The 18,603-nt window shown below is 62.8% G+C and overlaps 2 protein-coding genes across 3 annotated transcripts; one reads left to right on the top strand and one right to left on the bottom strand.

Annotated features, from left to right (window-relative positions):
• Positions 1–2,361: 2,361 nt before the first annotated feature.
• Positions 2,362–8,413, bottom strand: BCL6B (BCL6B transcription repressor). 2 transcript variants are annotated; one of them, XM_050933537.1, is made up of 9 exons: positions 8,325–8,413; positions 7,697–7,871; positions 6,647–6,868; positions 5,728–6,219; positions 4,984–5,057; positions 4,575–4,763; positions 3,859–3,989; positions 3,460–3,597; positions 2,362–2,943 (listed from the first exon to the last, which is right to left on the bottom strand). In XM_050933537.1, exons 2-9 carry the CDS (start codon positions 7,864–7,866, stop codon positions 2,812–2,814), a joined length of 1,548 nt encoding a protein of 515 aa, XP_050789494.1. In that variant the 5' UTR covers positions 7,867–7,871; positions 8,325–8,413; the 3' UTR covers positions 2,362–2,811. The 2 variants fall into 2 exon arrangements, with proteins under 2 accessions (XP_050789494.1, XP_050789495.1); XM_050933538.1 differs by lacking the exon at positions 8,325–8,413 and having other exon boundaries at positions 6,826–6,868; positions 7,697–7,845.
• Positions 8,414–10,820: 2,407 nt separating this feature from the next.
• TRIP6 (thyroid hormone receptor interactor 6) lies at positions 10,821–16,690 on the top strand. The gene is made up of 10 exons (XM_050933534.1): positions 10,821–11,309; positions 11,898–12,096; positions 12,250–12,383; positions 12,827–12,946; positions 13,642–14,214; positions 14,644–14,734; positions 14,869–15,038; positions 15,532–15,710; positions 15,832–15,952; positions 16,466–16,690. Exons 2-10 carry the CDS (start codon positions 11,907–11,909, stop codon positions 16,595–16,597), a joined length of 1,710 nt encoding a protein of 569 aa, XP_050789491.1. The 5' UTR covers positions 10,821–11,309; positions 11,898–11,906; the 3' UTR covers positions 16,598–16,690.
• The last annotated feature ends 1,913 nt before the right edge of the window (positions 16,691–18,603 follow it).

The following is an 18,603-nucleotide window of genomic DNA, read 5'->3' as shown; positions in this document are numbered from 1 at the left end:
GGCCTTTCCCCCCTGGGAGGCGCCAGCTCCCACCTGGCCCTAGTCCATTCCTAGGCTATTTTAGACTATGCTATTCTAGAGTCTCTTTTCCCATTTGTTCTTCCCCCTGGCAATTGGAAGGCGATAAACTTCCCTCCTCATTCCAGAACCACAGCTCCCTCCCTTTTCCCCACATACCGTGAGTCACCAGAGGTTCCAGACCTCTTCTGGAGCAGCAAAGACCAGTTGCTGCTGACGTTTTGAGCTTTATTCTAGGGTCACTGATCCCAGATTCCTCTGTTGCCCCAGTAACTTGCTCTGATCTTAATTGTTTTTGGGGAGTAAGGGATGGTGTCAGTCCATATAATGTATTGCATCAGCTCTTCTGTTCCCCTACCCGTGCCAAATATCTTCCACTCTGCTGTATTCCAGATCCAGAGGGATTCCTGATCGAATGATACAGCCCATCAATCAGTTGTGTTCTGGGCTCATCCAGTGATAATCTAGAACCTTAGCTGGGTCATTCTGCGTCATTCTAGCTTTGGTCTCCAGAACTTGAACTTTGGGGGTTGGACTAGATGATCTCCTGAGGTCCCTTCCAACCCTCATATTCGATGATTCTAAGAAATGCCCAAAGGCCATCTGGCAAAGTGGATATGGAAGGGTTACAGATTAGTAATCTAGAACCCCTGCTCTGGAAGCCCTTGAGCTGAGAGGTGCTGCAATCTGGAGGTAGAGACTCACAAGAGCCTAGAACCCAGGGTCTGGTACACAGGAGGCCTCAGAGGTTCTAGTAACTGGAGACGTATTATTGAGAAAAAGCCTGGAAGTCAGGAACCCATAGCCAGAAGACCTCAGAAGCCATATGTTATGGAGGACCTGGATCATCTACATTTTAACAATTGAGAACCTCTGTCCTGAAACCTTTGATCCGAGAGGCTCCAGACTCGGTGGATGGAATATTTAGATTCAGAAAATACAGATTCTGGAACCCAAGATTCCATAAAGTGGAGACCTCAGAGGATCTGGACTCTGGAGCTGGAATATGTAGACTCCAGAAGAACACAGTCTAGAACCCACAATCCGGTAGACAAGACACCTCAGATGTTCTGGATCCCATGATCCCATATCCAGATAAATGTGGGTGTTCTACACTCTGAAGGTGGAACATTTAAATGCTGGATAACATAGCCCCGAACACCAGATACCCTAGGTTCTAGATTCCAACCAGATCAACTGCAGAAGGTCCCCAGACCTTCGGATCAAACTCCTTGCTTTGCTACACCTCACGCTTCCAGACATCTCCGACACATCAAGGACCCTTTTGCAACGGACCTGCCCCAATACGACTCTAGGACCATCTAGAGCGGGCAACTAACACGAGGTCAAGTGGCCGAGGTACAAACGCCTTTTCTGTTTGCTCCAAGCGCTAACATTGCAAAGCAAATTAAAAGCAACAAAAAAATACACCCTCCCCGACTTGGGGAGTAATTAAAAAAATATAGATAGATACGGGTCAGAAAAAGCCACTGTCAGCACAAAAATACATTTAATTCTTTAAAAAAAAGAAAACACCTTAAACCGGCATCAAGCCGGAGGCATCAGTTGTCCATACAGACACCATAGGTAGGGGAAAGCTTAACTGGAATGACTCTGTATTAAAACTGGTTCATGGAAAACTCTGGAGTCACCAGTTGTCCACAGAGACTTCTAGGGTAGGCATCTTCAGTAAAGACTCTGTGGACAAATGGTGAATCTGGATTTTGGTAAAATCAGAGTCAATCCGGAGTCAATCCATAGAAGTTTTGAGACTGGACTAAAATGTCTTTGAGGTCTTCATGGACAGCTAGTGACTCCTGATTTTGATTAAACTGCTGTCAAATCAGAGACAAATGGTGTCCCTCAAGATGTGTCCAACCTCGCTGAGAACTTAACTGGAGTGTCTTTGGGTTGACACTAGTGTCACCAAAACTGCAGAGTCACGATCAGCTGGCTAGAGGGACTTCCAGGGTGGTTAAATCAGAGTCACTCCAGAGCCACTCCTCCCAGATTTAGATCGCAATTAGAATTTCAGTTAAGTCTAGGCACAACTGGCAACGGCTGATTTCAGTTAAGCCAACATCAAGCCGGCGTCATGAGTTGCCCAGGATAGGAGAGAATTCAGAGTGACTCTGGATTGAAACCGGTTTAAGCAAATAAGATATTGCCTTCCAGAAGAAAACATAAATCAACTGAAAATTAAGTAGCTAAGAAAAGTGTAGGGGGGGTGGTCTCTCAGGATGCTCTGCCCGCAGAGCTCTGACATCACTTCCTGTGCCACACTTAAAGAACCCAGGAGTCCTGGGTTCTCTCCCCAGCTCTGGGAGGGAAGTGGTGGGTTAGAGTAGGGGGGGCTGGGAGCCAGGACTCCTGGGTTCTCTCCCCGGCTCTGGGAGGGGATCGGGGGCTGGCGGGTTAGAGCAGGGGGGGCTGGGAGCCAGGACTCCTGGGTTCCCTCCCCAGCTAGACGGGGGGGCAAAATGGCAGACCCACTTCAAAACACAGGGTGCATATACACTCCCCCCACAACACACACCGGGCTGGGTCCTCCATAGACCAGAGAGACAGCCCCCTCCATGTCCCATAGCCCCCAGCCCAGACACCGCAGGGCAACACGTGCTATGAAAGGGATTCACGACCAGCGGGCCCCTCCTGACGGGACGGGAATTTCCCCTACCCCGAGACAGCTCCCCCTGCTGGCAGGAGCGAAGGGTGCAGCAATGCGGGGTGGGGGTTGGGAGCGGCGTCTCTCTCCTGCCTCCTGGTGGGAGGGGGCGGAAGCGCGGTCCCTGTTCAGCAGCGGGCGCCGGAGGGGCCGGCCAGCACCGCGTAGCGGATCTTGGTGTTGGTGACGGCCCCGTGCTTCTGCCGCAGGTGGAGGCGCAGCTGGCTCTTGTGCCGGAAGGGCAGGCGGCAGGTCTCGCACTGCGGGGTGGGGGCCACAAGAGAGCGGGGGTCAGCGCCCAGAGGGAGAACCCAGGAGTCCTGGCTCCCAGCCTCCCCACTGCCCTCCCAGAGCCGGGGAGAGAACCCAGGAGTCCTGGCTCCCTGCCCCCCTGCTCTTGACCCACCAGCCCCCACTCCCCTCCCAGAGCCAGGGAGAGAACCCAGGAGTCCTGGCTCCCAGCCCCCCCTGCTCTGACCCCCCAGCCCCCACTCCCCTCCCAGAGCCGGGGAGAGAACCCAGGAGTCCTGGCTCCCAGCCTCCCCTGCTCTAACCCACCAGCCCCCACTCCCCTCCCAGAGCTGGGAAGGGAACCCAGGAGTCCTGGCTCCCAGACCCCCTGCCCTAACCACCAGCCCCCACTCCCCTCCCAGAGCCAGGGAGAGAACCCAGGAGTCCTGGCTCCCAGCCCCCCTGCTCTAACCCACCAGCCCCCACTCCCCTCCCAGAGCCAGGGAGAGAACCCAGGAGTCCTGTCCCCCACCTCCCTCACTCACCTGATACGGTTTCTCGCCCGTGTGGATTCGGATGTGGCTCTTGAGGGTCTGTAGGTGCCGGAAGCGGGTCCCACACGTCTCGCAAGGGTAGGGCTTTTCCCCCGTGTGGATCAACACGTGGGCCCGGAGGTGGGCAACCTGGGGGTGGGGGGGAAGAGACATGATCCGATTCCAGGGGGCTGCAGTACTTGGCCTGGCCTCTATGGGGTTCTGCTTCCCATTGGAGACTATGGGAACCAGGGGCTGCAGATCCCACCGCTCCCACCATTAGTTGTTGGCCCTTATTGATTGCCTGAGTATCTCTCACCGCTCCTTGCCCCAAGCCTCCCCTTCACAGCCCCCCATCTCTCCTCCCGACCCCCACAGAGCCTGCCTCGTTCCCCCCCGCTTTGCCCGCACCTGCACGAAGCTGGAGCCGCAGGTCTCACACTTGTAGGGCTTTTCACCCGAGTGGATCCGCGAGTGGGTTTTGAGGTTCGCCGGCCGGTTGAACTGGGCCCCGCAGACTCCGCAGCGGTATGGCTTCTCACCTGGGGGGGGGAGACAGGGGGCAGCTAGGGGGCAGCACAGCCCCCACGGCTCTTCTGATCTGCATAGCCTCCTGTCCGCTCCCACAATCCCCTCACCCCTTTCGTGTCCCCACTTTGGTCCCACTCACCTCCCCTGGTCCCTCCCACCTCCCATTGACTCCTCCCCCTGATCCCTTCCTGACTCCACCCACCTCCCCTGGTCCCTCCCACCTCCCATTGACTCCTCCCCCGATCTCTTCCTGACTCCACCCACCTACCCTGGTCCCTCCCATCTCCCATTGACTCCTCCCCCGATCTCTTCCTGACTCCACCCACCTCACCTGGTCCCTCCCACCTCCCATTGACTCCTCCCCCGATCCCTTCCTGACTCCACCCACCTTCCCTGGTCTCTCCCACCTCCCATTGACTCCTCCCCCGATCTCTTCCTGACTCCACCTACCTTCCCTAGTCCCTCCCACCTCCCATTGACTCCTCCCCTGATCCCTTCCTGACTCCACCCACCTCCCCTGGTCCCTCTCACCTGCCATTGACCACGCCCACCCCTCCCTACACCCACCCCTCTCCCAGGTCCTGCCCCCCACATACCAGTGTGGACGGCGCGGTGGGAGGCCAGGTTGCCCTTGTAGCGAAAGGCCGAGCGGCAGAGCTGGCACTTGAATGGTTTGTTGTCATGGGGGGCGGCCACCGGGGCCTGCCCCCCAGCCGCCCCCCCTTCCTCCCCCTCCTCCTCCTCCAGGCCCAGCTCGCAGGCCCCACAGCCATATGGCCCTGCACCTGTGGTGGGGGAGAGAGTTCAGGGGGGGTCCTGAATACTCAGAGCCCACTCTGCAGCATATGGGGCTGGCCTATCCCCCCACAGCACATGCAACTGGCCCCTCCCCTCACCCCACCCCACAGTATGTATGGGACCAGCTCCCCTCCTCCAGGGCATATCAGACCGGCACCTCCCCCACCCCACAGTGCATGGGCCTGAGCCCCCTTCCTTGCCCCTCACCTGCTGCGGAATGGGGCCGCCCCTGAGGAAGGCGCTGGGTGCACAGGGGGCACGGTGACGAGGAGGGGTGCGGCCTGTGGGGAGATGGGAAAGGGGGTGGGCCTTAGCTACCAAGAGGCATAGCTCCTCCCTCCCCACTGGGCCCCCTCCCCTACTTGCCATATGGGACCAAGCGCCCCACCCATGTATATAGGACCAGGAGCCCCGCTCACAAGCAGATAGGGCCAGAAGCCCCGATCCCCTCAGCATATGGACCAGGTGCCTCTCCCCCGCAATATATGGGACCCAGCACCCCCTCTCAACTGACGTATGGGACCAGGCATCACTCCCCCACTCAGTATATGGGACCAGGTGCCCCTCCCCCTCCCAGCATATGGGCCCGGGCACCCCTCCCCGGTATATGGGACCGGCCAGCCCTCCCCCTCCCAGTGTGTGGGACCGAGTGCCCTTTTCCCACCCTATGTATGGGACTGGGTGCCCCCTCCCCATATATGGGCCCAGACACCCCTCCCCCTCCCAGTATATGGGACCGGGTGCCCTTTTCCCTCCCTATGTATGGGACTGGGTGCCCCTCCCGCATATATGGGCCCATACGCCCCTCCCCCTCCCAGTGTATGGGACCGGGCACCCCTCTCCCTCCCTACGTATGGGACTGGGTGCCCCTCCCCCGCTCAGCGTATGGGACCGGGCGCCCCTTCCCCATATATGGGACTGGATGCCCCTCTCCCCAGCTCAGCCACTCACCCACAGGGGGCGCCGTCCCGCTGGGTCCCTGGGCCACCCCCCTCTTCCCCGCCACGGCAGGCGCCTCGGTCTCCGCCGGTCGGGGGCTCGGGAGGGGTCAGGGGAGCGGGGGGCTGGGGGCCGGCCCCACCCCCTTCCCCCACCCCCTCCTCCCGAAGGGAGTTCAGGACGATGAATTTGTATTTCTTCCAGTTACAGGCCTTGGGGTCGGGGGCGCAGCTGCTGGACTCACGGGGGGAGGCAGGGTGCCCCTCAGAGCGCGATGGGCTGTCGGGGGGCCCCCGCTCCCCCCCTGGGGGCGCTCCCCCAGAATCCTTCGCCGGGGCCCTGGCTGGAGCTGATTGCAGGGGAGGGCCCAGGCTTGGCCCCTCTGGGTGGGGAGCTCCTGTGGGCACCATCCCACTGGCATCTGGGGGTCGTCGGAGGGGGTCCAGGGGTTTGGGGTCCACTGGGGAGGGAAGGGGCTTGGAGTAGAAGCTAGCACGGTCGTAACTGCAAGAGAGAGGGATGAAATGTGGGGGGGGCAGCGCCCTGAGCCAGTCCCCACCCTGCGCCAGGTGGGAGCTGGTGCCCCCTAGAGGGGACAGGCCCCTGCCCCATTCCCCGCCCCCCTGAGCCAGCCAGTCCCCGCCCTGGGGCCGGGTGGGAGCCGGCGCCCCCTAGAGGGGACAGGCCCCTGCCCCATTCCCCGCCCCCCTGAGCCAGCCAGTCCCCGCCCTGGGGCCGGGTGGGAGCCAGCGCCCCCTAGAGGGGACAGGCCCCTGCCCCATTCCCCGCCCCCCCTGAGCCAGCCAGTCCCTGCCCTGGGGCCGGGTGGGAGCCGGCGCCCCCTAGAGGGGACAGGCCCCTGCCCCATTCCCCGCCCCCCTGAGCCAGCCAGTCCCCGCCCTGGGGCTGGAGGGGAGCCAGCGCCCCCTACCTGGCCTGGATGAAGCGGTGACAGGCGTCCACCACGTGCTCCATCTGCAGGTAGGTGGCGGCGCTGAGCAGGGCCGGGACGGAGGCCAGGGTGAGGGGCAGGCGGGAGGTGTACATGAAATCCAGCAGGGCCTGGAAGCCCCCGGGCTGGATGGAGCCGGGCAGGGTGAGGACACTGACCTCGCTGCCCCCCTGGGCCAGGAAGATGGAGTAGAAGAAGCCACTGCCCCGGGGGGAGAGAAGGGTTAGGGGACTACAACTCCCAGCATGCACCGTGGCCCACCCAGACCACACCTCCCCTGTGGCCACACCTCCCTATCAAACACTGGGGCGTGGCCCGAACTCGGCCTCCCCATAGCCACGCCTCCTCTGCCCCCTGTCCCCCACCCCGATGGCAGCTCAGACTCTGGCCTGGTGCCCCCTATCTTGTCTCCCCACAGGATGGGGACCCAGCTGTGGGTCCAAATGGGCGAGCCCCCCCCCCTTGGTGGGTAGTCCCACCAACCCCCAGCCATGTCACTGCCCCCCACCCCGTGCCCTACACAGACCCGCTCCACAGCCACCTCCCCCCACCATGATGCAATGCCCGCTCCCGTGGCCCCCTCAGTCATGTCCCCACCCAGCTGCGCCCCACTTTTCCCAACCATACCCCCTACCCATGGAGCCCCCTCGCAGCCCCGCCCACCACTGCAAGCCACGCCCACTCTAGCCACGCCCACCCCTTCCCAGCCACGCCCGCTCTAGTCACGCCCCACCTTTCCCAAGCACACTCCCTACTCACTGCACCCCTCACAGCCCCGCCCACTGCTGCACAGCCACGCCCCCTCTAGCCACGCCTTCAGTCTTCTCATCCAGGTGCTCTCAGGCCACGCCCCCACCCCTTCCCAGCCACGCCCCTCTACTCCCCCAACACCCATTCACAGCCACGCCCACCCCTTCCCAGCCACGCCCTCTCGAGCCACGCCTCCATCCTTCCCAGCCACGCCCACTCTGCAGAAGCCACACTCCCACCAGCCATGCCCCCACCCCTTCCCAGCCACGCCCCCCTCACCTGCAGGCAGCCAGCACCGCCTTGTGGGCCAGCAGGGGGCGCCCCCCCACCAGCAGGGTGACATCGGTCAGGGCGCGGCGGTGCCGAAGCTGGTCCAGGTTGAGCAGCACATCGCTGGCGTGGCGCGTAAACTCGCGCACGGAGCTCACCGGCCCCCTTCCCGAGCTCATAGTATCTGCAGGTAGATCTTCAACTGGGGAAGGGGGACTTCAAAGGGGAAGGGGGTTGAGTCCTGGCTCCCAGCCCCCCTGCTCTAACCACCAGCCCCCACTCCCTCCCCAGAGCTGGGGAGAGAAGCCAGGAGTCCTGGCTCCCAGCCCGCCCTGCTCTAACCCATCAGCCCCTGCTCTCCTCCCAGAGCCGGGGAGAGAACCCAGGAGTCCTGGCTCCCAGCCCGCCCTGCTCTAACCCATCAGCCCCTGCTCTCCTCCCAGAGCCGGGGAGAGAACCCAGGAGTCCTGGCTCCCAGCTCCCCCTGCTCTAACCTATCAGCCCCTGCTCTCCTCCCAGAGCCAGGGAGAAAACCCAGGTGTCCTGGCTCCCAGCCCCCCCTGCACTAACCCATCAGCCCCCACTCCCATCCCAGAGCCAGGGAGAGAACCCAGGCGTCCGGGCACTGACAGCTCACCCTGACCAGCAGGGTCCCTCCAACCTTCCTGCCAGCAGGACTTTCGGGGGTTGGGTGTAAATTCCCAGCTGAGCCCCCCAGTCCGGAGAACCAGCCTCCAATGGCTGAGCCAGGCCAGGGTCTTTTATAATGTCCTGGGAGGGGGAAGTTCTCTCTCTAGTTCACATCCTTCCTGCCCCGGCCCAGCCGCGGGGGGGGGGGGGAGGAAGTATTAATAGACCTTTCAGGAAAAAGGTTGGACAATTCCAAGATCCACAAAGAAACCCAGGTCCCAGCCCCCCCTGCTCTAACCACTAGACACCACTCCTCTTCCAGAGCCGGGGAGAGAACCCAGTAGTCCTGGCTCCCAACCCCGCCTGCTGTGACCCACCAGCCCCCACTCCTCTCCCAGAGCTGGAGAGAGAACCCAGGAGTCCTGGCTCCCAGCCCCGCCTGCTCTGACCCACCAGCCCCCACTCCTCTTCCAGAGCCGGGGAGAGAACCCAGGAGTCCTGGCTCCCAACCCCGCCTGCTGTGACCCACCAGCCCCCACTCCTCTCCCAGAGCTGGAGAGAGAACCCAGGAGTCCTGGCTCCCAGCTCCCCCTGCTGTGACCCACCAGCCTCCACTCCTCTTCCAGAGCCGGGGAGAGAACCCAGGAGTCCTGGCTCCCAGCCCCCCACCGCTCTAACCCACCAGCCCCCACTCCCCTCCCAGAGCCGGGGAGAGAACCCAGGAGTCCTGGCTCCCAGCCCCCCCTGCTCTAACAATCCAGCCCCCACTCCCCTCCCAGAGCCGGGGAGAGAACCCAGGAGTCCTGGCTCTGATCGCTCTGCTCAATTCACCCCACTGCTGTCCATTGAGGTCCAGGAATTGTGGGGGCGGGGGAGGCTGGGATTTGTGGCACGGGGGGGGGGCACAGCTGGGACTGGCTGGTCCCTGAATGAAGTTGCTCAATTTCCTTCTATTGTCGCTGCCCACGCTGGAGAGCCCGGGGTGGCAGGCAGGCAAGAAGGTGGGAATTGTGCGGGGGGAGCGGGGAGGAAACTGGATGTTTGTTTTGGACCCTCATCCATCGTGAGACGAGACAAAGACGTATGGGAGGGCCATGGGACGAGGGGTCCCTGTGTAACAGGCCGCTTCGCCCCAGAGGTGGCTGCATCTCAGCGCCAGGCGAGGGGTCTCTGGGTAACCAGCCGCCCCGCCCCAGAGGTGGCTGCATCTCGGTGCTGGGTGAGGGGTCTCTGGGTAACAGTCCACGCTGCCCCACAGGTGGCTGCATCTCAGCGCCAGGCGAGGGGTCTCTGGGTAACCAGCCGCCCCGCTCCAGAGGTGGCTGCATCTCAGCCCGGGGAGAGGGGCCCTGGGTAACCGGCCGCCCCGCCCCAGAGGTGGCTGCATCTCAGCGCCGGGCCAGGGGTCCCTGGATAGATTTCCGGACATAAAGACCATTGTGGTATAGTCACAAATGCAGGAAACTCCCAGTAGTTTGTGGGGGGAGCAGGCGGGGGTGCCCCAGGCAGTGACATGTCTTAAAAGAGTGGCGGGGGGGGGCTACAGAATCTGTACCCAGGGATAAAACCCAGGAGTCCTGGCTCACATCCCCCTGTTCCAACCACTGGCCCCCCAAAGCTGGGGAGAGAACCCAGGAGTCCTGGCTCCCAGCCCCTCCCCATGGAGGCCACTGACCCCTGCTGCCCCCATGTTAATCACTCGGGTTCTAGGGATGTGTCGGTTCCAGCCTGTGGCCGACAGGGGGCGATGTCGCACCGCGGATTGCCCTGGCTTGCAGTGTCGGCCCCCCGCCCAGCAGGTGGCGCGCTGCAGAACTGCCGGACTCCTGGGTTCTCTCCCCAGCCCTGGAAGAGGAGTAGGGGCTGGTGGGTCAGAGCAGGGGGGGCTGGGAGCCAGGACTCCTGGGTTCTCTCCCCAGCTCTGGGAGGGCAGTGGGGGCTGGTGGTTAGAGCAGGGGGGGCTGGGAGCCAGGACTCCTGGGTTCTCTCCCCAACCCTGGAAGAGGAGTAGGGGCTGGTGGGTCAGAGCAGGGGGGGCTGGGAGCCAGGATTCCTGGGTTCTCTGCCCGGCTCTGGGAGGGGAGTGGGGGCTGGTGGGTTAGAGCAGGGGAGATGGGAGCCAGGACTCCTGGGTTCTCTTCCTGGCTTTGTTATGTGACGTAGGCTCGGTCCCTTACTCCCGTGCCTCAGTTTCCCCTCTTGCATTGTATCTCGTCAGCTGTTTGGGTCAGGGTCTGTCATTCTGTGTCTGGGCAGTGCCCGGCGTGACAGGGGCCAGGACAAGAAGCCATAATCGCCCCACCAGAGTGGAACAGCTGTTCAGACTTTCCTGATAAGGCTGGAGAGGAGCCAGGGACCCAGAGCTTGGCTGGCCGGGGACCGGATGGGAGCCCACACTCCTGAAAGGGGAAAGGTCTCGTATCCAATTCCCCGCCCCTGAGCCAGGCAGTTCCTTCCCAGAACCGGGGCAAGAACCCAGGAGTCCGGGCTCCGAGCCCCCCCTGCTCTAACCACCAGCCCCCACTCCCCTCCCAGAGCCGAGAGAGAACCCAGGAGTCCTGGCTCCCAGCCCCCACTCCCCTCCCAGAACCGGGGCGAGAACCCAGGAGTCCGGGCTCCGAGCCCCCCCCCCGCGCTCTAACCCACCAGGTCCCGCTCCCCTCCCAAAACCGGGGGAGGGGGAAGAACCCAGGAGTCCTACCCTGCCCCGCCCATGCCCCCCCACAGGAAGTGGTAGGAATTCCCATCCCCACGTGACCCCTCTGGAATGTGGTGATGTCACCGAGGGGGTCCATTAAAAAAGTTTTTGGGGAGTTAGGAGAAAAAAAAAACTTTTGTGGGGAGTTTCGGAGCCGGCTGGATCCGGAGCCTCCGGCACCCTCCTCCTCCCCCCCCTTCCAACGGGCCAGGGACCCTTCCCCCCCACGAGTGGGGCAGGGCAGGAGGGGTTGGAACCCCCCTCCCCCAGCTGGGATTCCCCCATCGGAGCCAGGTAAGAATCGGGTTCCCCCGCCCCGCAGGAATTCCCCCCACGTGATCAGAGACACCCCCCCCTTTCCGCTGGCCAGGGACCCCCATCCCCCTTAGCGCCCCCAGGGCCAGAGTCCCGTGGTAGGACCTCTTTTCAGCCCCTGGGAACCCAGGAGTCCTGGCTCCCAGCCCCCACCCTGCTCTAACCCACGAGCCCCCACTCCCCTTCCTGAGCTGGGGAGAGAACCCAGGAGTCCTGGCTCCCAGCCCCCCCTGCTCTAACCCATCAGCCCCCACTCCATTTCCAGAGCTGGAGAGAGAACCCAGGAGTCCTGGCTCCCAGTCCCCCCTGCTCTAACCCACCAGCCCCCACTCCATTTCCAGAGCTGGAGAGAGAACCCAGGAGTCCTGGCTCTCAGCCCCCGCTCTAACCCACCAGCCCCTACTTCCCCTCCCAGAGCCGGGGAGAGAACCCAGGAGTCCTGGCTCTCAGCCTCCCCCACCCCACTCTAACCCACCAGTCCCTGTCCCCTCCCAGAGCCAAGGAGAGAACCCAGGAGTCCTGGCTCCCAGCCCACCCCACCTAACCTCTCTGCACCCCACCCCCCAGGTCTGCGAGATGTCCGGTCCCACCTGGCTTCCTCCCAAGCAGCTGAGCAATTCGGGGTCTCCTGGCGTCTCGGTCTCAGCTCCAGCACTCTGCAAACCCCAGAAGAAATACGCCCCGGTCCCCGCACCCCCCAGGCCGGCCCCCCAGGAGCAGAACGGGGGTGGCATGAGCGGGCCAAGCTACCAGCCAGCGGGCCCTGGTAAATACCCATTTTCCACCCTCCCGGTACCTGATTGGTCTGATCCAGGTGGGTGGCAGGGCTGGGGGGGGGTGGAGAATCTGGGGGGCGGTGGAGTGGGGAATACAGAGGGAGGGGGCTTGTGGGTCTGTCCGATTGCTGTCTCCTCTCTAGGCAGCCTCCCCTCCCGTTCCCTGCCTTCTGGTTTCGGCCCCGAGCATCATTACCCATCACCCCCTGGAGCCAAGGATGAGCCAGGGGCACCCTGGGGTGGCCCCCCCTCTGCTGGACGCGGGTACCACATGCAGGTAGGAAGGAGGAACGGGCCCCTGGGGAGTGGGGCGGGGGTGGGACAGGATTGGGGTCCCTCGCAAGGCAGGAACTGGGGGGTTGAGTTGGCTGGTGTATGACCCACCTCACAGAGGGGGGGGCTCCCCCAGTCCAGAACACCCTCCAACCTCTCTTGGCAATCAGGGATTTGGGGTGCTGGTGGAAGGGGGGTGACCTGTGTCCCATGCAGCCCAGTGTCCTGCCTCTGTGGGGCCTTGGAGAAGGCATAAGTTTCCCATAATTCACCTGCCTTGGTCATATGGGGCACACGGGACGGCTCCTTCCTGACCATCTCCTGCCCTGGAGCATGAGGCTTGATTCCCGTTACCCTCCGGAACGACCTGCCGCTAGGACAGCAGCTGGACTGCATGATCCCAGCTGACGGGCCTAATCCCCTCCCCCTCCTGGTCTGTTTCCTTAGGGGTCTGCCCTAGACCCGGGGCCCCACCGCCCCTCCAGCATCGATGCCCAAATAGACTCGCTCACCAGTATGTTGGCTGATATGGAGAGCGCCGGCCCGCAACGCCGGGGGGAGAGGCAGGTAAACGGCCCCCCAGGAGGGTTCTGGGGGGAGTGGACCTGGTGCGTTTTCATGGGCACAGCCTCTCCCACCCTAATGAGATTTCAGTCCCTATAATCACGTCTTTCCAAGTGCCTTCTTGCCCGTCTCCTGCCCACCACATGGCAACTCCAGCGCCTGATATCTCTGGAACCGGTGGACACAGGCTCCCGTGTGTGATGCTTTTGGAAAGTAGAGATCCTGGGTTTTCTGGTGGTATCACCCGCCCCTTTCTCCCTCCCCCGGTTCCCCGGGGATCGGCCCCCGAAAATCACGTTCCGACCAGAACCTCGGGGTGAGAGAACTGGAGATGGTTCAAGGGATGTCACAGTGGGCCCGCCTTTATTGCCCGATATCTCCTGAACCGATGGGCAGAGAGATGAGCGCCAGGCACCGTTGGAAAGCCAAAACTTGAAGCTTTCCAACGGGGTATGACATGTGCTTCCATCCTTCACGGCTCACAAGATATTGATGGTTTCACTGAGTCACTGTTGGACTAGCAAGAGTTGACAATCAACATGGGTTCCTTGGGGAATGATGGGTGTTCCAGTGTATTTAGGGTTGGGGTGGATTTGCAGGCTGGGGGGATGGTAATATGGGGTCCCCCAAGGCCAGGAGGGGTCCCCTAAAGCCCCACACCAGCCTATATCTCATCTTTCCTCTCCTTTCTTCTCCAGAACTTCGACTCCGTCTCGTACCCATCGGCCTCTGGCCCCCCGCAGCCAGGCCCCCCCAAAATGCCCATCCCCTACAAGCCAGGCTCCTTCGCCCCCAAGAACTCGCCCTACAGTCAATCGCCCCAACATGCCACCTCAACGGCTTCCTCTGGGCCGTCCCCCCAGTACGGGGCTGGCTACCCGCGGGTGCCACCCGGGCATAAGCCCTACCCGCAGCCCACGCCCGCGTCCTACACCACATCGGCTGGGCCGGCGTTTAATGTCCAGGTCAAAGTCGCACAGCCGGTGCTGGGTTACGGTCAACCGAAGCACCGGGCCGAGCAGGCCTATGCGCCCCCGTCGCCCCGAGCTGGTCGCGGGGCCCAGTACGCCGGGGAGGAGGGCTGGTATCTGGAGCCGGGGGGTTACGGCAAGAGGCCAGGCAAGGGGGAGAGCTATGGGATTGGGGGGCTGGCCAAGCCGGGGGAGGCGGCTGGGGGTCCGTACGAGGCTGCCGCCGGGACCCCAGGCAAGGAAGAGACGGCGGTGACGGGGAAGGTGCTCCCTGGTGGTGGAGGAGGATACCAGCACCAGGTAACGTGAGAGGGAATGGATGGGTGTGTGAGGGGGGGCAGGACCCCTGGGTCCTCTGGGAGGGGGTGGGGGCTGGTTGGTTAGAGCAGGGGGGGCTGGGAGCCCGGACTCCTGGGTTCTCTCCCAAGCTCTGGGAGGGGAGTGGGGGCTGGTGGTTAGAGCAGGGGGGGCTGGGAGCCAGGACTCCTGGGTTCTCTCCCCAGTCCTGGGAGGGGAGTGCGGGCTGGTGGTTAGAGCAGGGGGGGCTGGGTGCCCGGACTCCTGGGTTCTCTCTCTGGTTCTGGAAGGGAAATGGGGGCTGGTGGTTAGAAGAGGGAGGTGCTGGGAGCCCGGACTCCTGGGTTCTTTCCTGCTGGGGATTGTACCTCCTCGTGGGGGGGGCGCAGATCAATGTGAGCGAAGCGTCCAGCCAAGATCTCGCTCCCCCAGGCCCCCCTGAGCCGCCCAGAGGAGGAGTTGGACAGACTGACCAGGAAGCTGGTGCACGACATGAATCACCCGCCGGCGGGGGAGTACTTCGGTGAGATGGGAGGGCTGGTGCTTATGGGGCAGGGAGGGGGATGCTGGGGGGATGGGATGGTTGTGGCAGTGCGAAGAAGGGTCCATAGAGAAGCTGGGGGGCCCCGTGTGACCCCTCCCCCCTTTCCCCCCCAGGGCGCTGCGCCCGCTGTGGGGAGAACGTGGTGGGGGACGGGACGGGCTGCGTGGCCATGGACCAGGTCTTCCACGTTCCCTGCTTCACCTGCACCACCTGCCACGCCCGGCTGCGGGGCCAACCCTTCTATGCCATGGAGCGGAGGGCGTACTGCGAGGCCTGCTACGTCGTGAGTGCTGGACGCCGGGGTTCTCTCCCCGGGGAGCGGAGAGGAGCGGGGCCTGGGGGGTTAGAGCATGGGGGGCTGGGAGCCAGGACTCCTGGGTTCTCTCCCTGGCTCTGGGAGGGGAGTGGGGGCTGGTGGGTTAGAGCAGGGGGGACTGGGAGCCAGGACTCCTGGGTTCTCTCCCCGACTCTGGGAGGGGAGTGGGGGCTGGTGGGTCAGAGCAGGAGGGGCTGGGAGCCAGGACTCCTGGGTTCTCTCCCTGGCTCTGGGAGGGGAGTGAGGGCTAGTGGTTAGAGCGGGGGGGGCTGGGAGCCAGGACTCCTGGGTTCTCTCCGTGGCTGTGGGAGGGGAGAGCAGTGGGGGCTGGTGAGTTAGAGCAGGGGGGCTGGGAGCCAGGACTCCTGGGTTCTCTCCCCAGCTCTGGGAGGGAAGTGGGGTCGGGGGGGTTACAGCAAGGGGGGCTGGCCCCAGCCCCACGGCTCTCCCCTCCCGCCAGGTGACGCTGGAGAAATGCTCCCGGTGCTCCAAGCCCATCCTGGACCGGATCCTGCGGGCCATGGGCAAGGCCTATCACCCCCAGTGCTTCACCTGCGTCGTCTGCCACCACTGCCTGGACGGGGTCCCCTTCACCGTGGACGCCACCAGCCAGGTGCACTGCATCGAGGACTTCCACCGGTACGGCCCCGCCCCCCGGCCTGTGGCCCCACCCCCTGGCCAGTGGCCCCACCCCTTAGCATGTGGCCCCGCCCCTTCCAGCCCCACCCTGAGCTCTCTTTCCCTTCTCTCTGCCCCGTAGGAAGTTTGCCCCCCGCTGCTCTGTCTGTGGCAACGCCATCATGCCCGAGCCCGGGCAGGAGGAGACGGTCAGGATCGTGGCCCTGGATCGGAGCTTCCACATTGGGTGCTATAAGTGTGAGGTAGGGGGCTGGGAGCCAGGACTCCTGGGTTCTCTCCTTGGCTCTGGGAGGGGATTGGGGGCTAGTGGGTTAGAGCAGGGGGGGCTGGGAGCCCGGACGCCTGGGTTCTCTCCTTGGCTCTGGGAGGGGAGTGGGGGCTGGTGGGTTAGAGCAGGGGGGGCTGGGAGCCAGGACTACTGGGTTCTCTCCCAGCTCTGGGAGGGGAGCGGGGGCTGGTGGTTAGAGCAGTGGGGGCTGGGAGCCAGGACTCCTGGGTTCTCTCCTCGGCTCTGGGAGGGGAGTTGGGGCTGGTGGTTAGAGCAGGGGGGGCTGGGAGCCAGGACTCCTGGGTTCTCTCCCCGGCTCTGGGAGGAGAGTTGGGGCTGGTGGTTAGAGCAGGGGGGGCTGGGAGCCAGGAGTCCTGGGTTCTCTCCCCGGCACTGGGAGGGGAGTGTGGTCTCATGGTTACAGTAGGGGCGGCTAGCAGCCCGGATGCCTGGGTTCTAACGGACTCTCTATTCCCCCCCACCCCAGGAGTGTGGGCTGCTGCTGTCGTCGGAGGGCGAGGGCCGGGGCTGCTACCCCCTGGACGGGCACATCCTGTGCAAGTCGTGCAGCGCCCGGCGCATCCAGGAGCTCTCCTCGAAGATCACCACCGACTGCTGAGGGCTCGGGGGGCTCAGCTCCCTGCCCAGCCCCTGGGTGGGGGCTCTGTCTGCCCTCGCTGCCAGCCTCTGCTTCAGTATCTGTCAGTTTGGGGTCCTCCTGCACCCTGTTTCTCCCATCCCCTAGGGGGCAAAGAGCCTGCCTTATGCCCCCCAGATTCCTGCCCCTGGCTATGTCGGCATCTAATATTGGGGTCCCCCTGCACCCCACTTCTGCCATCATTTTGGGGGGCAGAGCCCCCATATCTTGCTACCCCCTAGCTCCATTGTCATGTATTAAGCTCCTCTCCCCCTTTTCTCCCTTCATTTTGGGGGCACTTTTGCCCCCCCCCCCCCACCAACAGCTATTAATTCAGGGTCCCCTTTACTCCTTGCCTCCCCCTAATTCCTCAGCCCCCGAAAACCAGGCCGAGGTCCAGATAGGGGGCGGGAAAAGGTGGCAGCAGAAAGGGGGGTGGAATTCACCCCACTCTAATATTGGGGTGAGGGGGGACCCCCACTCCCCAGCTGGTATCAAGCGGGGGGAGGGGGGGGCTTGGTGACTAGACAGGAAGTGAGCCAGTCTCTTCGCCCCTCCCTCATTTATCCTGGCCCCGTCCCCAGCCTCCTGGCCCCACCCCCTCAGCTGAAATGTTATCAGCTGTGCCCTGTGGGCGGGAGGGGCTACCCTTTAATTCCCCAGCAGGTCTCCCCAATATTTTTCACTGGGGGGATTGTATTTCTCCCCACTCCAGGGATTCAGAGCCCAGTTGATGGGGGGGGGGGGAGATGCTCAGGATTTGGGGTCTCTCCCCTCAGTTTCTAGGTCAGTTTGGTTTTTTTGGAGGGTCACTGGGGAGTGGGGGGGCTCTCCCCCAAAGGAGCCCTGACTCCTCACCCTTTTTGGAGTGGCCCTTCTGACCCTAAGCTGCTCTCAGGGGGCAGGTGATGCACCCTGACAACCCCCCAGCTGTGTGTATCAGGATGCCTGGGTTCTATCCCTGGCTCGGGGAGGGGAGGGGGTTCCTTCATCACCATTAACCATTTCCATTGCATGCTTCACACTCTCCCCCCCCACCCTGTAAACCCCCCTCCCCCTTTCTAGGCGCGGGGGTGGATTAAAGATTTGTTTTTTCACTCTTGGCAATACAATGTCCTGCTTTCTTCTGTTCAGAGGGGTTACTGGGATACCCTTTGTGGCCCTGGAAGGGGAGTGGGGGCTGGTGGGTTAGAGCAGGGGGGGCTGAGAGCCAGGACTCCTGGGTTCTCTCCCCGGCTCTAGGAGGGGAGTGGGGGCTGGTGGGTCAGGGCAGAGGGGGCTGGAAGCCAGGACTCCTGGGTTCTCTCCCTGGCTCTGGGAGGGGAGTGGGGGCTGGTGGTTAGAGCAGGGGGGACTGGGCGCCAGGACTCCTGGGTTCTCTCCCTGGCTCTGGGAGGGGAGTGGGGGCTGGTGGTTAGAGCAGGGGGGACTGGGCGCCAGGACTCCTGGGTTTTCTAGATTCCGATGCCCAGACCGCCATGATCTGGTTTGACCTGTACAACCCTGGCCACGGGCCTGCCCTGAAATCATCCCTCCAAGTCGCCTCTTCACCTTCTCTGCGTTAAGCTAAGTCGCTGACGCTCCGTGAGGCTGCTCCAGTGAGGCAGGTTTTCTAATCCTTTAATCCTTCATGCAGCTCCAGTTTAGCCCCGTCCATCTTAAATTGTGGGCCCTGGACCCGGCCACGGGAGTCCAGCTGCGGTTGCATGAGGACCAAATTCAGAGATAAAATCACCTCCCTGCACCTCCTGCTCCAGATTCCCCCGGTTATACGTCCCACGAGCGTATTCGCTCTTTTAGCCACTGCGTCGCCCTGGGAGCTCATGTTCAGCTGCTACTCCAGCATGCCGCCCAAATCTCTTTTTCAGAGTCCCTGCTTCCCGGGATTGAGCCCCCCACCCTGTAAGTATGGCCTGTGTTTGTTGTTCCTAGATGTCTGTTTGTCTTAGCATGATTTAAAAAACCAACAACCCACCTCCTTACTGTCC

Source organism: Gopherus flavomarginatus, chromosome 23 (genome assembly GCF_025201925.1).
Source record: "Gopherus flavomarginatus isolate rGopFla2 chromosome 23, rGopFla2.mat.asm, whole genome shotgun sequence".
Classification (NCBI taxonomy): Eukaryota; Metazoa; Chordata; order Testudines; family Testudinidae; genus Gopherus; species Gopherus flavomarginatus.
The sequence above is the reverse complement of the archived record's forward strand: the minus strand, read 5'-3'. Positions and strand labels throughout refer to the sequence as shown.